This window comes from Aulonocara sp. 'chitande type north' Nkhata Bay, linkage group LG1 (assembly GCF_057382095.1).
Source record: "Aulonocara sp. 'chitande type north' Nkhata Bay isolate Kocher_YH1m ecotype deep benthic linkage group LG1, A_spYH_male_GT1.1, whole genome shotgun sequence".
NCBI classification, from domain to species: Eukaryota; Metazoa; Chordata; class Actinopteri; order Cichliformes; family Cichlidae; genus Aulonocara; species Aulonocara sp. 'chitande type north' Nkhata Bay.
In genome coordinates this window covers 24,977,169-24,997,609 of record NC_141344.1, presented here as the reverse complement: position 1 = coordinate 24,997,609, position 20,441 = coordinate 24,977,169, and the positions used below count along the sequence as shown (strand labels likewise).

The 20,441-nt window shown below is 41.0% G+C and overlaps 1 protein-coding gene across 2 annotated transcripts; it reads right to left on the bottom strand.

The window, feature by feature from the left end:
• Positions 1 to 413: 413 nt before the first annotated feature.
• On the bottom strand, positions 414 to 19,890 carry pros1 (protein S). 2 transcript variants are annotated; one of them, XM_086290018.1, is made up of 14 exons: positions 19,440 to 19,875; positions 18,752 to 18,909; positions 17,849 to 17,873; positions 17,678 to 17,761; positions 17,473 to 17,595; positions 17,214 to 17,339; positions 12,675 to 12,803; positions 12,357 to 12,597; positions 9,550 to 9,736; positions 9,216 to 9,380; positions 8,879 to 9,047; positions 2,136 to 2,272; positions 1,838 to 2,066; positions 414 to 1,416 (listed from the first exon to the last, which is right to left on the bottom strand). In XM_086290018.1, the coding sequence occupies exons 1-14, from the start codon at positions 19,516 to 19,518 to the stop codon at positions 1,229 to 1,231; spliced, it is 2,040 nt and encodes a 679-aa protein (XP_086146144.1). In that variant the 5' UTR covers positions 19,519 to 19,875; the 3' UTR covers positions 414 to 1,228. The 2 variants fall into 2 exon arrangements, with proteins under 2 accessions (XP_086146144.1, XP_086146136.1); XM_086290010.1 differs by having other exon boundaries at positions 1,838 to 2,272; positions 19,440 to 19,890.
• Positions 19,891 to 20,441: the final 551 nt, after the last annotated feature.

The window sequence follows — 20,441 nt, the reverse complement described above, 5'->3', positions numbered from 1 at the left end:
TTGCAAAGTAACAGTCTTTTGTTTCGTTTACTCTGGAAGTTGTGCAACATGTTTTTCAGTAATTTCTTTAGATTTCAGTCCACATTTGACCCGTTTTGCCTTATCTGCACGACGGTGGGCTTTGCAGAAAATTAAAAAGCACATCACTTGATGTGAAAACACCTCCAAACTGTGTTTTGTAAATGGCAGATTTATGAGTTTGTTGTGTCACCAAGTACTTGGACAGATGCAGTGCTGGGAAGTATGAGTTTAAGGTTTTTCTGCTGAACATGAGAAAACTCACCAAGTAAGACACTGATATAATCATGACACATTTTGAATCATGAAACTAAATTCTGAATCTGTTCCCAGTCTCTGACCTTGTTTTGTGCAGTGGCGAGAGACCAAAACAAAGCAGGGCTGGAATCCAATAATAAGGTTGCTTTGATACAGTTTTATTAAAACAAACATCAAACACAACAGCAAACAACTACATGTAAGTTATATATTAAAGATGGCATGTTTTATATACAAAGTGGAAACAAATGACAACCAGGAGAACCCTTAAGATGAGGAAATAAACAGGAGAACAATAAATGCTGTAATTATGACAGGTGTACACCTCTGATGACAACAGTGGTAAATTGAAGCAGGGCTTCGGAAATGCTCCAGATGGTGATTTAAACAAAGGAGATGAAACAGAATTTGATAGGAACACCTGAAGGCTCAGATATCTCCTCTGTGGTTTCTCCTGCCACAAACATTAATTTCAACTACTTGTTTTTAAACAATTTAGAGAGAGTACCATGTTTCAGCAGCAGCAGGGACAAAGATGCAGGTGGTCTCACAGCCTGGTCAGCAGTGACCATTTGTTTATTTTTCTACACAAACATAACCATCTGTTGCTCAACTCATGGCATGCACGCTGCAGAGCTCAGCTCCTTTTTGTTTCCACTTTCCTGGAAAACAACTTAATGCAGACAAAAACTGCTACACCTATGTCATCCAGCTTCCGGCTACCTCCCTGGTAAGCCAGCCTTTGTTGTGACTCACTAAAGCAATACCAGAACAAAATAGGTCAGGGTACAAACAAGAACACTGTAGGGATGAAAAGCTTAAAATCACTCTCTGCCTCCGTCTCTTCTTCTCCTCCTCTCTAGATTCTCTTTCCAAAATATCCCAAGAAGTTTCCCCTGTGGGACTGCCTAATTTTAGGGCTTTTTAATGCAATGTGGTTTTTTAAATTGGGTCACTTTCTGTACATGTGTGCCACCTCCAGGTCATCAACCACGGTAGTGATAGGAGGACACGAGTGGGACTTGATGCTGTTATGTTTGCTGAGAGCTTCGTCGAAGTCCAGCTGCTGGCTGTTGATACTGATCTCCATGCAGCCGTAGTAAAAGGCCGTCACAGGGGTGGTAGGCAAAGGGATGTCTTCTGAAGGAGAGAAACACAGTAACTGTTTGATGGGTTGTTATGACACCAAGTATCGTTGTTCATGTTACTTTCAATATGAATGGGTCCTTGTTTTGGTGCTTTTAATCTAGTGCAGTCATCTAGTTAAAGGTTTTCTGATTCCTTTCATTCTCAGCTCTGCTTAGTGCTAATCATGAAACATGAAAAACAATAAACACCTCCTGCTAAGCTTCAGCATGCCGTCACCATTGTCACTGTGACTATGGCAACATGTGGATATTAGCATTAGCAGCTCAAAGCACCACTGTTCACACAAGGCTCACAGATCCAGCAGGAAAGGCAACACATTCAAGAGGATAACCTGCATGAAAATCTCAAAACCCTTTATTCATTTTGATCACACATCAAATGCTTGTGCTTAAATTCCTTCATAATTACTAACCAGGTATTCCACCAATGTATGTGCTGACAGGGTTTTGCATGGTGCTGTTGAGGAGTTCCAGCTCCTTCTGCAGGGCACTGGACTCCATGTAAGTCACACTGGAGGAGTCAGCTGAGATCAGGATTTCTGTGGGAGTCACGTTCAGCTGCACCATCAGCCGATCAGGGTAACACAGCATCACAGTGTCCAACGTGGCCACCGAGGCATCGTGCAGGAACACCTGCAAGTTCTGGAGAGCACATTGGTTTAAGGATGATAGACAGGTGCTTATTTTCAGCCAAAATGTGACCAAACTTACAGCAGCATCTTTTCCCTTTGGTAGAACAGCCACTGACAGGGGGACTGTGTTGTTGTAGACAACAGCAAAGAGGACACCTGTGCTGGTGGATGGACGAATGTTCATCTTTATATCCATTTTCCAGCTTCCAGAATCACCTGGTTACACACATGCATGCCAAGAAACATTTATTCCTTTTGTCAGGTTATAAATTTAGGATTCTCTACAAACTTTTAACAAAATAACTTCCCACAGGTCTGTTATATCATTCTCAAAATTACATGGTTGTAAACTCATAGAGGGTTCTGTTATAATGTGGAACACAGACACGACCAGCCTATACATGTCAGCAATGCAGCAACTTTGGCCTTTGACCATCAGTCATTCAGTCATGGATCTAAATATCCAACGGCTGTTAGTTATAATGTCCCCAGTGATTTGTTTCCAGCATCATCTCACAGATCAAAAGTCAGAGAGGTTCCCACTCACTCTAAAGGACACACCCTGGACTTGGTCTGCTGTTCTGGTCTTACTCCCTCGAATCTTTCTGCTACTGAAATCCCCATAACTGACCACTTCCTCCTTTCATTTAACCTCACTCTCTGCTGCTCTTCTACCAAGCCAACCCGTCTCATCTCGTTCCGCAACATCAAGAACATTGATATGGACATTCTCACTACCAGTTTGGACAATGTTCAGACTCCGGACTTCTATTCTACTCCTGATGATTTGTTGTTATATTATAATAATTGTCTACGCACTGTCCTTGATTCTCTGGCTCCTGTAAAAACCCACTCTGTTTCCTTCGCTCGCTCGCTCTGCTCCCTGGTTTACCTCTGACCTCTGAGCTCTGAAGGCCAAAGCTCGGCAGCTAGAGCGTAAATATAAGAAATCTGGTTTAACTGTTGATTCAGAAATCTATAAATACCACGTACTTCAGTATAAAGACTCCATTACCATGCCAAACAAAGCTTCTACTCTGGTATTATCAGTTCTTATGAGGGTAATGCAAGGACTCTGTTTTCAGTTTTCAACAAGCTAATTCAACCCCCCAACGCTTTACCACCGCACTTCTATTCCTCTGAAACATGCAACTCCTTGATGCTGTTCTGGACTACGAAAATCAATAACATCCACCAGCAACTCAGATCAAATGTTGTGTCTACGCCCTCTCCAGAACCTCTTCTCCTTTTTGAGCCGTTTTTCACTTTTCATCTTCCTGATTTATCTGATATTTCCGAGTTAATATGTAAATCAAAGCCTGCCACATGTCATCTTGACCCCATGCCCACGGGGCTTGTGAAATCCTGCCTCTCTTCTTTACTCCCACTCATTTCTGCCATCATTCACTCTTCTCTCACCACCGGTATCGTTCCCTCCTTATTGAAGACTGCTCTAGTCACTCCTATACTGAAAAAACCTTCTTTAGATCCTAACAACTTTAACAACCTCCGTCCGATTTCCAATCTACCCTTCATTTCTAAGATACTCAAAAAAGTGGTTGCAGCTCAACTTCATTTACACCTGGTTAATAATAACATCTACGAGAGATTTCAATCTGGTTTTCGCTCATGTCACAGTACCGAAACTGCTCTACTTAAAGTCACTAACGATCTTCTAATCGGAGCTGACTCTGGTCTTCTCACCATTCTCGTCCTTTTAGATCTGAGCTCAGCCTTTGACACCATTTCTCACTCTGTCCTTCTAAGCAGACTTTCCGCTCTCGTCTATTCCCCGTCACCTCTAGTGTACCCCAAGGCTCAGTTTTAGGCCCTCTTCTCTTTATAATATACATCCTCCCTCTAGGTACCATCTTCCGCAAATTTGATCTTCAGTTTCACTGTTTTGCTGATGACACCCAGTTATATCTCTCTTGCAAACCTGATTCCTCCCTCCCACCTTCTTCCCTTACAGAATGTCTATCCGAGTTAAAATCCTGGTTTACCTCTAATTTTCTAAAGCTCAATGAGGATAAAACTGAGATCCTCCTTATTGGCACCAAATCCAACCTTTTGAAGGCAAACCATTTCTCACTCACCATCGATAACTCCACAGTTTTCCCTTCTCCTCAGGTTAAGAGCCTTGGTGTCATCCTAGACAGTTCACTTTCCTATAAATCTCACATCAATAATCTCACCCGTTCTGCCTACTTCCATCTACGTAACATTAACAGATTCCTTCCTTCTCTTTCCACCCAGTCTACGTCCATTCTTGTACACAGTCTTGTTATTGACTATTGCAATTCTCTTCTGCATGGTCTCCCCCAAAAATCCCTCCATAAGCTTCAACTGGTTCAGAACTCTGCTGCTCGCATTATCACCAGAACCCCCTCCTACCAGCACATCACCCCTGTTCTTCAGGAACTTCACTGGCTCCCTGTGAAATTCCGGATAATTTTCAAACTTCTTCTGCTCACCTTCAAGGCCATTCATAACCTAGCTCCTTCTCACCTTTCTGACCTGTTAACCACCACTTGTTCTGCCCGTTCACTTCGTTCTTCTTCTTCTATCCAGCTTACTGTACCTTCCTTCCGCCTCACCACCATGGGAAGCAGAGCTTTCAGCTGCTCTGCTCCCAGGCTGTGGAACTCTCTGCCCCCTGAAATAAGAAATATTGGTTCTCTCCCCCAATTTAAATCCCAACTCAAAACTCATCTGTTCAAATCTGCATATTCACTGTGAATCCACTGTTTGTTCATTTTATCTTGTGCTTGTATTTTATTGTTCTTATTCTCCCATTGTTTTACTAAGTGTTTTATTCTATTGTAAAGTGTCCTTGGGTGACTTGAAAGGCGCTCATAAATAAAATTTATTATTATTATTAGGGCTGAACGATTATGGAAAATAATCTAATTGCGATTTTTTGCCCCAATATTGCGATTGCGATGCGATATGCGATTATTTTTTAAGGTATTTGTCTTCTGTATTATTAAACAAAGACAAGCAATACATCATATAGTATGGCCAATACTATATTACATTAATTTTAAACTGTTCTTTCCTGGAAGACAGACCTCTGTTATGATGACATGAGGTGATGCATGAATTGATGACTGACATTTTTATTTAACTTCTTCAATCACAACAGTATATTTGAACATACACAATAGTTTATTTTTAGCTTACAAACATCTGAGCATAAAGTGCTGACAAGGAACCCTGGTGTAAACATTAAAATGAAAGTCAGTACAATGTGCAGATTGCAGAAATATACATAAAAAAAAATCAGTGGCTTTACCACACTCAGTTTTTCGACATCTGTGAACTACTAGACAGTCATTCAATTAAAAAATAATATTAAATAAATAAAACTAATAAATAAAAAATACACACATCTTACTGATCTCTGCAGTCAGTAACATTACACATAAAGTGCAAACATAATAGCAATTGTATAAACACACACACAAACACGCCTTTAAAGTTTAAAGGCGTGAAATTGGACGGTCTAGCCTTCTGATTAGCTAATCAGAAGGCTAGTTCTGATTAGCGTCACCGCTGTCTCGGTGGAGTTTAATAAACTCGGCCGTCTGCTTCTTGCTATCTAAAATATAACCAGACACTGGTGTAAATTCTCGACTGTCTCATACTTCTGTTTAATAAGTTTTCTGTTTGACGTTTAGTCAGCTGTGTGAAAACCAAGGAGGAACCCACCCGGGGGATTAATAAAGTTTTATTTTATCTAATCTAATAACTTTAATCTCAGCCAAACCGATTTACTCACGAACAAACAAAACACTGAAAAAAGCCCAACAATAACATTTTTAGGTTGTCTAAGTGACTTATATATTACGTTTAACCCGAGCAGCGAAACTCCGCGGTGATCTGAAAATGATGTGCCGGGAGTAGTGCCGTTCTCGGCCGCATCAGTAACCCTCGAGCTCCCGGCTAGCTGGTGGGTAGCAGACGCCTCTGAAAACGTCGAAGCACTTTTGCAAATATGGGATATCTTGATAAACCGAGCAGATATTTGATGTTTACACAACTACTTTCTCGCCTGAAAATATGTTAAAAGTTTATTTTGTGACCCAGAAAGATTAGTATGAGTAATTTTAAAACTTAGTAGCGGCCGCCATTGCTGGAAACTGGAGTTTGGCTGGGCCGCGCTATGAATTCTGGGATATGGTAGTAATTTGGACAGCCTTCGGCGCGTCGCTGTGACGTAATCGGTCTACAAATGCGGCCTCAGGAGGATGCAGCCCATGAATTGTATAATATAATTGCAGTATAATCGCAGCCTTTGCGGTTAGAAAATTGCACTTGATCATGTCGCGATATTATCGCAAATGCGATATATCGTTCAGCCCTAATTATTATTATTATTATTATTATTTAATGAACATGACTGTGAATTCAGTGTACTGCAGTGACCTCTGCAGTCACCTGATCTAACCAGGAAACCTCTGGGATATGGCAGAACAGAAGATTGGCAGCATTAACGTGCAGCTGAACAATCTGCAAAAATGATGTGTGATGAAATCAACATGGAGCAGTGTCTCAAATTAGTGGAACAGCTTGTGGGATCTATAACACCATCAAATGAAGCTGTTTTGAGAAGAAGGCCTTATCCAGTGTTAGTATGGCTTTCTAATGACGTGCTGGGTAAAAGTCTAAGATCTGGCCAATGTATATGGCCGTCACATGATTTTCACAAGCAGATCATTCAGTTCCGGAGCCCCTTGTTCCTTCTATATGTAGCAATGGGAGTTTCTGTATCAAATAAGCTTTTTTATAGTTCTGTATTGTCATGATCCAGCTCAAGATTAATCACGAAAAATGGTAGAGACACAACTTGAAGAAAAAATTAAGAAGGATCTACTTTCAGTCGCTCCTTTCTTCACAAGAAGTAACTCCACATGTTTGATTTGGCAGATATTCACACCAGATGTTGGGAAGGACCAACCTTAAAGGGATTTGTCTCTCCTCTCAGGATTTACCGAATTGTTAGCGAAATTAAGCAAAGACCATAATTAACTTAACGAGGCATGCTAATCAGTGTGTCAGCAGGTGTGTCGTGTTGTGTAGGGTAAACCTAAAGTAACCAGGCAGAAGTCAACCAAACAACATCAAGATAATAATAACAATAATTGTTATGATTCAGGGCCATGCATCAGGATTCATGAACTGTGTCTCATGTTATGTCCAGGTTACCTGTAGGCTGGGGACGTAACATGATAATGCAATGAACAGGTGACCTATCCAGGGTGGCCACACACTGGCATATGCTGGTAACGCAGCAAAAAAGGTTTGCTAGTCAAGCTCTTGGATATGGGAGGTCTGGGAGGTGCAGTACACCAGAGCAAGCAACGACATCGAAAAAATAGTTCCTTGTAATGCTACGTTATTTCGAGAACAGAAAGAGTAACCTCAGGTGCACTTTACCTCTCCAACATTGGTGCTCTCTGAGACACACAACAGACACACAGCATACTTTATGTTACTGTTGTGGGTATCACTGGGATGTACAGTATGTCTCTTTAGAATTCCTGCTGCTGATAGATGCAAATGAAAAAACCTCTAAAGGTATCTGGAAAAAGTCTGTTAGTCCAAAAGCCTGTTTTTTATTTTTTGTCTATTTCTTTAGGAACAGTTGGATGGATAAGGGTGGCTTTGGTGCTCGGGGTTTCCATGTGCACCTGGGGACAGTTTACTTTATCAAGCTGGTGTATCTAAGGAGTAGCATGGCAACTGTTTCCTGCCTGATCATTGTTTCAGCCTCTTTGGTAAAAAGCCCATTACGACAATGTTCTGATTAATATTTTGACATTATTAGTGATCTTCATCACTGCAGAGTCTCGTCTCTCAAGACTGCATAACTGTTTATGCACCAGGAGAACAGTGCCAGCCAGCATTCCTCTCTCCGGACCAACACGTCAATGTTCAACCTGTCTGCAGGATTACTTACCCGGATTATTGCTTACCAGCTGCCTACCCCTTTCCTCCTCGTCTCATCTGCCTCTCCTAAATTCCCAGCTGCCTACCTGCTGTACATCGCCCGCTTCTTCAGTAAAAAGTGTGATGAGTAAGCTCTCATTAACAGTACACAATGTTTACCCTTCACCAGCCTCTAACTGATGTTTTCCCTTTTCCATCAGATTCCTCAAACTGATCACATCCCTTTGAATCCGCTTTTAGCAGAAGATAACAGTATGCAGTTGTCAAGGGAGCCCCCCAGTGGACTGTTATCTTTAGACTTCTCCAGAGGGTTGATTTTAACAGACCACTCCAATCACATGAAAAAGATCTTATCGTAAGATGATAGTAAGGGCTAAAACATAAAACCTATGAAACTTCATAAAACCTATGAAGCGCCTTGAGGCCACTTTTGTTGTGATTTGGCGCTATATAAATAAAATTTAATTTAATTAAAAACTTTATAGTGAATTGAGGTCATCCTTGCCTTTGATGAGAAAAGTGGACCCAAAACATGCCAGCAAAATGTCTCTCACGGCTCATAAAAGATCACAGGTCTTCCTTTAATGCATCATATGATAAGTTTAGATCTATATCAGCTGTATCAGGAGGTCTTTGCACAAACCTAACAGGACTAGCTGTGTGGTATTTTACACTCACTATGTTCCTGTGTTAATTCAGAGTTCTCAACCCACTGCATTAATTCCCCTCTTAAAGACTTTAAACCAGGGAACTGCACAAAAACTAAATTTAAGAGCTGCTGCTGTAATGCCTTTAAGCTGTTGGTGTAGACCAAATGCAGACGCCAAATGTTCCCTGAGGGATTAATAAAGTGTAACATAACTTACTCACTGTAGTCTATGTTGAAGTGTGCTAGTCCCTCCCCGGTGAAGAAAGATCCTCGTTCTACATGCACGAAACAGTGTTTACTTGTCTTCTGCTGGATGACCTCCTTTACCCCAGACGCCCCCTGATTCATCAAGTTCCAACCCCGGATGCAGCCATCCAGCCTGGGGTTGATCTGATAAACAAACAGTGCAGTAGCGTGAACTTCTGCTCTTTAACACAATGTCTCAGCCAACAAATTTAAATTCACACAGGTTTAGTTAACACTAAAATCCCCTCCCTGCTGTATCTTGTCTCCTGGGAAGGTTAGTTATGTGTGAATGCCTTGGAATGAACAGCTTACAGGCTTGATGACATTGTCGGTGCGGTTAGGCAGGCCAGCGATGTAAACTTTGGTCTCCAGCTTGCCATTGACTGATGTGAAGAGACTCTCGGGGCTGTTAATGCTCATCACAGCTTCCCTGCTGATCTTCACACTGATGCTGCTCTCCAGCTCATCCACAGAGATCTGTGTGTCACACGTAACACTAAATCATAATACAGCACGTCACTGTTATCATGTACTTTGCACACTACATGTTACCACAGCGTAATAGACTTCTCATCATTTTAGTTCGTCAATTTAGTCTTAAGGATTTATGTTCACTATATGATAACAAAGTGACAGACTTTCTCACCACATGCCATTGTCCATCATTGATTGCTTTTCCTCCGCTGGTAACCTTAGATGTGTGCTGGTTTTTGAACTGGACTTCAATGCGACCGCCCCTGAGTCCCACCATGAACCACGAGCCTTCAGAAGACTCAGCATACAGAACAACTCCCTCTGGGTCAAAAGTACGCAAGTCAAACTCGGCTGCAAACCTACCAGGAGGAAGACAGGTAAATTTACACAGTAACTAGAATACGGCCCTTCTCATTAACCTGCAGGTAGTGATGAATAACATGTAAGACCCTAGCTGTGCCTTATTACTTGTTACCACTGCAAAAAAAAGTAAGGGCAGCATTGTGCACAATTTCCAGAATTACCTGTCTCTTTGAATTATGGCCATGTACCATGACCCCCTCCCCACAAAAAAAACATACCACCTAAATTTCACAAATGTTCTTTTCCAAGTTGTCTTCTTGGGCAGCAGTGTATTGTTTTAACCACTTTTAGATCCCTCCACTAAAGTCCAGGTAGGACCGCAAACCTTGTGCATCTGCAGTGCACAATGGATCTCAACAAAGTAGCAACCCTGTAACTTGATTTTCAGATGGTGTGCAGGGCTCGCAAAATTTCACAATGCCTGGTAGCCCTTCGGGCAGGAACTCTTCAGTTTTTGGTAGCCCAAAATAAATTTAAGTAGCCCGAATAAAAAAAAAGAGATTATTTTTAATGTATAATATTGTAAAGGAAACAAAACATCAATCAAAAAAATTGTTAAAACAAATTACAACTACTGTATAATAATTACAATAATCAACTAAAATATTTTGTTCTAATTGAACAGAACTTTCTGTGAACTTGTAAGAACTGTGTCTGTGTCAGATTCTGAATCTGAAAGAGAGGAGATCTCTGCACAAGCAATCTACCTTGCTACCCCGGTGTTCTGCAAGCCACATTTTTAGATCCATCCATTCTTGTAGAATTTTCTCTTTCTCTTCCTCATCTAGCAAAAAGGCAAAATGTGTGACAAGATAATACACCTCTTCAGCCCCATAATTTGCCAGCTCTTCTCTGGGGTAGGGAAGAGTGGAAGGGTCAAAAACCTTGAAACAAGAGAGAGGCTTTTGTCCATGTACTTGACTGTTTTGTCAATAATCTTCTGAATCGCTGCACCAAAGCTGTCTCTGCAATTAAACGTCACTCACCAATCAGTACTACCGCTCTTTATACACAGTTTGTGCGATCGCACTGAGTTCGTAACTGAGTTACAAGATTCTAAAAGTAATTCATTACTTGAAAAGTAACTATTGCGTTACTTTTAAAAAAAATGTTTATCCCTCTGGGGTCCAGGGTATAACTGGCCATTTTTAAACACTTTTGATTTTACCTCTACATTTCACCTTTGAAAACTATTTACTTGCCTTGTTTGGTATCATCCTTTTCAGCACAACCTCACATGGCTGAATTTACAGTTATGTTTTCATTTTGACATACTGTATTAACACAACTGATCTCAAATCAGACAAAAAACATAAAATCCGAGTAGAAGGAGTTATATTTTTTACTGTAACAACCACAAACATGTTTAATCTTATTTCATAACTTTAAATGCAAATTTAATTTTTGTCAATTTTAAAATCATATGCACCATTTACCTTTTACCCCCTTTTTTAATAACCATTTCAAACTATTTAAATAACAATCAGGTGTTCTGCATTCAATAAGATGCCACACAAATTATTTGTGCCACTCCAAACATTTCTGCCCACTATAAAGGAGAACATCACAGCCTGATACCTGCAGGTCTGACAGCAGGAGGTGTACCACTCCTCCTGTTTTCTACCTGGAGACAGCAGTCGCCTCATTGTTCTGACACACAACACAAAACTATCCACAACACTACACACTAACTACACAAGACAACACATGAACTACACACCCCAAACACGCTAAACGTCACGCTAAATCTCTCACATCTCAAAACTCGCTCTCTCGCTGCTGTCTTTCTCTCTCCCTCTCTCTCTCTCTCTCGCCGTCACTCCTAAAACTTCCCCCCTTCCTAAACAACCAAATGTCATGTTGCCATATCATATTTGATTGGTCGACATGGTGCATTTTTCCACCAACACAAAAGGGGTGTTTTTTGTTTTGTTTGTTTTTTTGGTCATAAGCAGAGAGTGCTTGCTAGCACTGTCCTTAGACAGTAAACGTGACGAAACTATTTAGGAAAAAACACAGCGTATATATTGCTTATCATGACTCTGGTTTTACGCACAATTTAAAAACTGGTATATATCACCTTGTTGGTTTGTCATCTTAAGTGTCATCTAACCACGACTACTTTATTCTTCCTCAGTCAAACACCAGCACTCATGCGATTGTTTTGCCCCCTAGCTCCAGGTGTTGCGGCAATCACTGCTAGAAAGTGATTGCCCCGCGCGGGAGCGTGCGCAGCTGCTTAAAGCTGTAGCGTCCAGATTACTTATGTAGGCAGCTACTTCCGTGCAACTGATATAAGATGCAGTAAGCTGAACACAGCTTCAACCGTCTGTTTGTTGAAAAATAGTAACCGCATTTTCTTGTTAGTAACGCTAACGGCGTTGTAACGACAGAAATAGTAAGTAGTTAGATTACTCGTTACTAAAAAAAAGTAACGCTGTTACTTGTAACGCCGTTATTTCCATCACTGGCTATGAGACCCTGTTGATTCAGGGCTGAGACAACAGTGAAAACCTTTAGCATAAAAAAGTAACATCTTTGCACTACATGTATTGTGACTCTTGGTCCTCTACATTAATACGTGTGTGTGTTTCTGTGTGTGTGACAAACACCTACTTTGTGTTCTCCGGCAGGCGGAAGCGCAGGTAGATGACAGGAAGGCCTGCGAACTGCTCTCCCAAGTAAAGCATCTCAGGGTGTTTTTCCTCAAGCAGGTTGAGACACACGGGGATCCTCTTGCAGTTCTGCCTATCCTGTGCCAGATGCAAACCCTGGCGACCATCGCAGTAGCACAAATAGCTGCCCTGAGTGTTTATACAAACCCCCTTGCACACGTTCATCTCACACTCGTTCATGTCTGCAATGACAGGTTGGGAAGACTTTATTAGCAGTGACCCTTGATTCTGCGTCTGGGTGATAAATTTGAAAGCTTACCATCACATGTCCTGGAGGTGAAGTTATATTTATATCCCACAGGACATCTGCAGTCGTAAGTGCCTGGTATGTTGACACATTCAGCTTGCCTTCCACAGATGCTGCGGTATAGCAGGCATTCATTGACATCTGGAAGGTGTGATGGGAAAAGTGACGATGAGCAAACAGAGTGGTTGGAATCTGAACTTCAGAATAAGGAAGTAAAGTGTCATTTTTGCTACTCGGATGAAGTACAATTAATACACATAAAAGACAATCTGATTTCTTTTAATGTTTCAAATGAAAAACACACTTTAATGAATTGCCTTACTGTAGTGCAAGCAGAGATACAGACAGGTGAAAAAGAAGGATTTCGTAGGTCTCTGTGCAGTCGTTTAGTAGAAATAACTTGTAGTAATTGTTTTCTGTGTTTATCAGTTTCTCACATTGCTGTGAAGGAATTTGGGCCATCTCTTCTTTACATCATTGCCTCAGTTCATTCAGGTTTGTGAGCTTTTCTCTTAAGGTCCCACAGCAGCATTTAGTTAGGTTGAAGTCTGCACTTTGACTGGGCCATGGCAGCACCTTGAGTCTTTTTTTAAAAAAAAAACATGCTGTTGTTGATTTGCTGCTCTGCTTGGGATCATTTCCCTGTTGCATGACCCAATTTGGACCAAACAGTCCCACATTTAACTCCAGATTACTTTGGTACACAGAGGAGTTCAGAGCAGACTTAACGTCTGCCAGGTGCCCAAATCATCTCCCCTCCACAACCGTGCTTGACAGATGGTGTGAGGTGCTTGTGCTGATATGCTGTGTTTGGTTTTCTCCAAACATGATAGATAGATAGCATAAAGAATAAAAATAGTATACAGTAAATTCTGGCCAATGATCACTCCAGCCTTGTGAATATTTTTTTTGATCCTGAAACAGAGTGCTCTCTGCCAATGCAAACTGAACACTCTCTGAGAGATAGTCAGCAATCCAGGAGACAGTGTCAAGGTCCCTGGGTCTTTGACACAGGTTCTGGGCTAGTTGCTGTTTTCTGGTTTTGTATTTCGATTATTTTGTATTTCAGTTTTTACATTAGTTGATAAGTTTATTAATCACCTTTTAGTTTTCCTATTCTGTCTTTCCAGTCGTGTCTCTGTTTCCTATCTTCTGTCTTTGTGTCAAATGTATATATCTTAGTCCTGGTCTCAGCATTAGTTATTTTCTGTTTTATTTTGATAATGTACATGGGATGAGAGAATATGCTAAATTTTGCTTCTCTTTTCTCATTATCCCTGATCAGCGTCATCTGTGCCACGTTTCCTCATTATCCTCAGTGTGTATATTTTGTCTAAGTCTCAATCCAGTTAGTTAGTTAGCTGTTTTTCTCTGTCAGGTTTCCAGCATTAAATAAGACTCTGATTTTTAGGAGGGGGGGGGGGGGGGGGGGGGGGGGGGTTCTGTTGAATAATGCACTTTGGATCATGCCTCCCTCATGTGACAGACAGTAGATGATGTGACACTCATCCTAAAAAGTGTCTGACTCAGGAGAGATGGTTAAATGGTATTAAAGAAACTGGAAATATCAAACAACATGATTCTCCCAATGCCAGTGGAAGTGAGCATGCTACAGCAGGTAAATAACAACATCCTCCATATGAGGCTGGTAAACAAACTGAAAAGGCTCAAACGCATATTTCACTTGAGAGCTAAGCCGGGCCAGAACCAGTTCTCCAGCATCTTCATAACATGTGACTAGAGATGGCACGATACCACTTTTTTATGTCCGATACCGATACCGATATCATAAATTTGGATATCTGCCGATACCGATATGAATCCGATATAGTGTTTTTTAATCAACAAAACTGTTTTTTAAATATCTTGCTGCATTTTGTATAAGTTCATACTCAAGTTTAAAACAACAACTACACTAAAGCTATTCTGTTATACCTGTATGCAAAAAAAAAATATTTCGTAGTTCAGCAATACTGATCAATCTAATAAACTTAAACCTACACCATCCTCCCTATTCTGGTATTTTAAAGAGTACTTAGCGTAAATATTAAGCAACCTAACTAATAGGGTTCCAACTCCCAGCAACAACAAAAATAAATAAATAAAAAATAGGGAACCACCCCTCACGCTCCACCTCATGATGCTTAATCGACGTAATCAACCGTAATTTGATGCAGTGTGAAAGAAAATGCACAGAAATCAATTATTTTTCAAGAAATATTAAATAGATTCAACATCTTTCTTCAACAAAATTGCAGACTGCACAGATGGTACCTTCCCAAAGGAAAAAGTACTATAGCTTACTAGGGTATATATATTAGACTTAATAGTCACTATATACAGTAATGGACTTCTATTCATTTTGCATCAAATTAAAACTTTGGGTGTCAGATAATTATTTATTAAAAGCTAGACATTTTAAATGAGAATAAGAAAGAAAAGTATGTCTTTGTGCCCCCTTTTCCCTGTTAATGCCCTATCGGCCCCCCTGGCTAAACTTTGCTAGATCCGCCCCTGTACAGTTACCAGCTGTCAGCTACGTAGAAAAAGATCCTGGAGTAGAAAGTAATATTAAATAAATTCTAACAACAGCTGATCAAGCTTAAACGTGCTGCTGTTGTTCAGCCGCTGGTTTCCTCTTTCTGGCGTGAAGTGGGCCAAAAACAAACAAAAGAGATGGACTCACGACAGAAAAGCCGATCAGCTGATCATTAAGCCGTTTCATGATTGAAGTAGCAGCAAGAAGAGGCAGTCGCTCCATATATCGCTTGTTAAGCTTAACGCAGGAATGCTTTACAAACATTCAGAGATGGACTTACACACTTGCTTTACTTCTCTCGGGATAACTTTGTCGGAGATGAAATGCCAGGTTGCTAGCGAAGCTCCAAATGCTATCCAGACCACCGACAGGTCCCGCATGCCACAGCCGCTCTATCACGTGATGCATACTGCTCCGACGTGCTAACGTTCTGAGGTGAGTTACGGCGTGTTGCAAGTTTTGTGAGGTGCTTTCGTGATATTTAATGGATCGGATTACATTTTTTATTTTTCTCCGATAGCCGATCCAGTAATTTAGGTCAGTATCGGACCGATACCGATACGTAATATCGGATCGGTCCATCTCTACATGTGACATCAAGGTACATGGTCTGATGTTGTTAAGCCCTGATGGAGCAGCTTTCATTGGTACTAGTACTACACATGGCGTCTTTCTTCCACGGCACTAGAACCTTTTGAAGAGGTGAAGAGATGCTGCAGGATGCCAGACAGCCAGACAGCACAGTGCATCAGGATCCTGGGATTGATGCCATCGGAGTCTGCAACCTCGCCTTGATGTAGCTGTTCCAGCAGTGGGGTCAGTTTCTCTGAGCGTTGCACGGTCTGAACTTGGGTTGAATTTGGTCACATTGTGCCAAACGTCTGCTTTTACAGAGTTTTCATAAAACTGCACAGAGTCCTTTGAAAACTTCCATTTTCACATAGCTGTATGCGCACAAAAGCTGCTTTCACAGACGTACTGGTTACTTTGGGAGGTTAACAATACACTTCCACATGCACACTTCCATTACATACTTATTTATTCTATATTTGCTACAACGACTATTGAGTATTAATGCAAATTAAAGACAGTCTGAAAATCTCATCATGGTTTCTCAGAAAGGGTAGACAGTGACCCCTGTGACACTATTTTACAGGAATATAAACATTTTCTAAACAAAAACGTAGACTGTGCTCAAGTATGGGAAATCTTATCACAGTGGTGATAAGATTTCTCTCTGGGGAGCTCAAAGATTCTTTTGGCATCTCCGGAAAAATGGAATCCAAAAATTATCAAAAATTTAATGCATATAAGTAAATAATTTCTAGTTATCGTAACTGGCAGATTGATTTTAATAAAATATCTTGAATCCCTAAATAATAGGTTATAATAACTGATTTCTACTGACAGGCTGTGTTATCTAACAGTCCATCAAAAAATAAATAAATAAAGAGGGCAAATTTATCAGTCTGACTCAGTACATGTTTGTGAAGACTTTGAACTCAACATGCAGTGGTCAGCCTGAAAGACTAACAGTGACTAGATTGCCCACACACACCAAAACAAGATGCAGAGAAATCAGGCAACGATAAGCACGGACAGTTTAAGCATGTTTTTACAGCTCTGAGCTACGAGCCTGCTGGTGTGTTTACAACAATCAGGATGAACCATCTTTTCAGATGTTAAAAGCTTTCCCCTTCCTCTTACATAAGGAGTCACCTCAGGTCAGCTTTGCAAAAAACAAGTGGTGTGGCCCCAGAGGGTAACAGCTGGAGGAGCTGATCTTTTTTTTAAATTTGTTTTGCAATGCATCCATATGAATAAATAAAAAAGAAAGTAATTAGAATTATATCCTGTATGCTCAGCTGCCATGTAAAACTCTGCTGGTGACGTGTCTCCAACAGAGGGACCGTAAAAAACAGAGCTGGCACACACGTGACACAAACAAGTGTATATAAGGAAAATCAGTTAAGCCTAATTATTATTAAAATGACCATCCAGTAGAGTCTTACCCATGCAGTTGATGTTGTCGGTGAGTATGTAGCCTTCTTCACACATGCAATGGAAGCTACCTGGGATATTCTGACATATTTGATTACATCCGGCATGAAGTTCAGGATCTGAACACTCATCGACGTCTGCCCAATCGATACGCCGCACAAAAATAACAGCAGCAGGTTCCATAGATTAGGAATGAATGATTGCTGGATGTATTTTGGTAAAAAATGATGAAAAATGTTTAAAATGCCAAAAGACTAAATGAGAACTCACCTTCCTCACAGCGCAGCCCCTTCCAGCCCTGCTTGCACACACATGTGAAGGCAGCCATGCCGTCCTCGCAGCGCTCTGAACCCTCCTTGTAGCATGGAAACGGCGTGCACTGATTACTGATCTCTGGTTTTGGAAACACAGCATTTGACAGCTACAGAGAAGTGTAACAGGCATATAAAAAGCTTAGTTTGAGGTTTAAGCTCACCTTTCACACAGGCACGTAGGTTAGAGGGGATGCCGGCATCTGAGTGCTGGCTATTTATGCCGACACGGTGTGAACCCAGACACGCTGCAGAAAAAAATGAGCGTTTATTTGAGACAAACAGTTCAAAATAGACAAAAATATTAAGAAATGTGATTCATTTAGCAGACTTACCAACATATTTAGGGTAAAAGTATTCCTGCAAAAAAGAAAAAAGGAAAAAAAAAGGCTGTTGATAGTTTGGTATTTACTGATAAGGACAGAAAGGAGAAAATGCAGCTGCATCTTTAGCTTTTACTATTTTACAGCAAGAGCCCAAACAGATGAGACGGAGACATTTAGAGACAAAATCAGAGCAAGAGATAAGGCTGAGATGGTTTGGACATCTGCAGAGAAGGTATGGTGGATATTTTGGCAAAAAAAAATAATGACTAGGGAGCTGCAGGACAGGATTAAAAACACAGAGAGGATTTATGGATGCAGTGAAGGAGGGTTGATGTGACAGGGGAGGATGCTAGGGATAGGGTGAGATAGAGGTACATGATCCTCTGTGGTGCCCCCTAAAAGGAGCTGAAGATGAAGAAGCAGTAAATACTTGCAGTACAGATCTTTTTTTCCCTACTATAACTGAGCTTTTTCTTTCTATTTTGTACAGTATTTTATTCTATTTTGTTGGTACTTTATTCTATTGTATATAGTATCTCGTTCTTGCTGTATAGTATGTTATTCTATTTAATCTTCTCCTATTCTATTGAGTTTTTCTTAACTTTTACTGCTCTTAAACTTGTACTTTCTGTCGTGACCAAAAAAATTCCCACGTGTGGGACTAATAAAGGTTTATCTTATCTCTTATCTTAAACGACTTGGAGCTCCCTAACCACCGATTACACACCCTCGTTACTGTGTTACTAATCACGTTCATTAAAGCTCTGTGCCTTCATAATGTCATTAGTAACACATGCTGGATAACAGCCAAAAATCCAATCCACTGTTATAATTTTTGCTGCTTATTTCATCTTCTTCTTCACTGCCATCTAGTCACTTCAGTTTGACCTGGCTTTCCCTGTCAGCTCTCACCGTCTCCGGTTGGTTCTCAAAGATCTCCCTGGCCTCCTCCTTGTTGCACAGCTCCTCGATGCACTCCCTTTCCAGGTTGCCCTTCTTGCTCTCCTCAAACATTGAGTTGGCCCTCCTGTGCCTGCTCAGGAACTGCGAGGCTGTACTCTGGCTCAAGACTATGGGAGACACAAACACTTATGTGTACAGCGCATGCATGTAGCACATCTTTTAACTGTGAGCTCTGTTTTGAGTCCAACAAACCTATTGCTGGTTAATATAAACACCTGTAACAACATTACAATAAAAAGAAATGACTGATGCCCGTAGGAATTAAAGCCTCCTCTGTCATGACAGCTCTCCCGAGGCTTCTGCCTAAATGGATGAAGAGGGCAGCTTAATTTCATTTAGATGAATTGGCCCGAAAAGAGGTAGGGAGTGTTATTGCGAAACCGCCATTTCTCAGAAATGACCCCTAGTTGCTGTAACAAGCACTTCACGTTGTTTTCCAAGCATTGTTTCATGGTGAACAACGGAGCCATGTGACCCTCACTTATGCTAAAAGTGATTACAAAAATATTGAAGTCCTGAAACGGTTCCCAGCTGGTCTCATCCAGTCTGTGAACTGCTCTCTTCAAACTGGGACATTCTGACTAAACACTACAATCCAGCTCAACACGTAAAACCGCAAAACCTCAAGCGTACTTACACCGATAAGCATCGACCAGCGTCACCAGTAACACGAGACAAGCCAGGGGTTCCCCAAGAGCCCTCTTCTTTCTCCACATAGTCGAGCCGTTCCTCCTGCTAGGCCACGGTTTGGATGCGAGTAGAGACTGGCTGAGCGGCAGGTCCGTTAGGGAAAAAACTTTATTCTTCCCGAAAGTGTTTTTCGTCGGGTGAGATGGGGGGAGCACAGGCAGCTGCCAGCAGAGGGGTTATGTGTGTGTGTGTGTGTGTGTGGAGCGTGAGGAGAGGGGAGGCAGCTAGGGAACGCTGCACGCACGCTCACGCGCTCTGTGCCGTTATTTTTTCCCCCGAGCGTGCGCGTGCGGCTCGGCTCAGGCTGAACTCATGCAGAAAATAGGTTTACTAAAGGAGGCCCGGGACACACTGTGTAGGTAAATAACCACAAAACTCTGTGCTGAACAGGCTGCTCTAGTATCAGGAATAGTTATAATACTTTTAATTATTCTTAAAGTCCAAATTATCATTAATACCCCCCCCCCCCCCACCGCGCGCGCACACACACACAAACGTCACGCCAAAAAAGACGAGAAAAAAATGGCGCAAATGTCTCGCCGTTGCTAAGCATCCAAGAAAAGATGGCACTGCTAAACTACTATAAATGTTTTTTTTACTTATTATTATATTATTTCACTAGATTATGATAGATTATAATTTTGTAGATTATAATATGTAGTAGATTTTTTTTTAAAAAGCTGTATATTAGGTTTCACATTGCCACTTACCTCACTTTATAATTTCACGTGTAACATTTAAATTATCTGTTATGGCATCAGGTGAAAGATTCCTACTTCGTGTTTAAGGTGGGCCTTTTTTGGAGTGTAATGTGCTCTGAGTGCTAATAATGATAGCAATAACGTCTTTATCAGTGAGATGCTACAAGATTGGCATACTTAGGCAGGGCAATTCTAACAAAACAATATAAATCTGCTAATGTGAGTTTGTACAGTAGACTTTACTGATA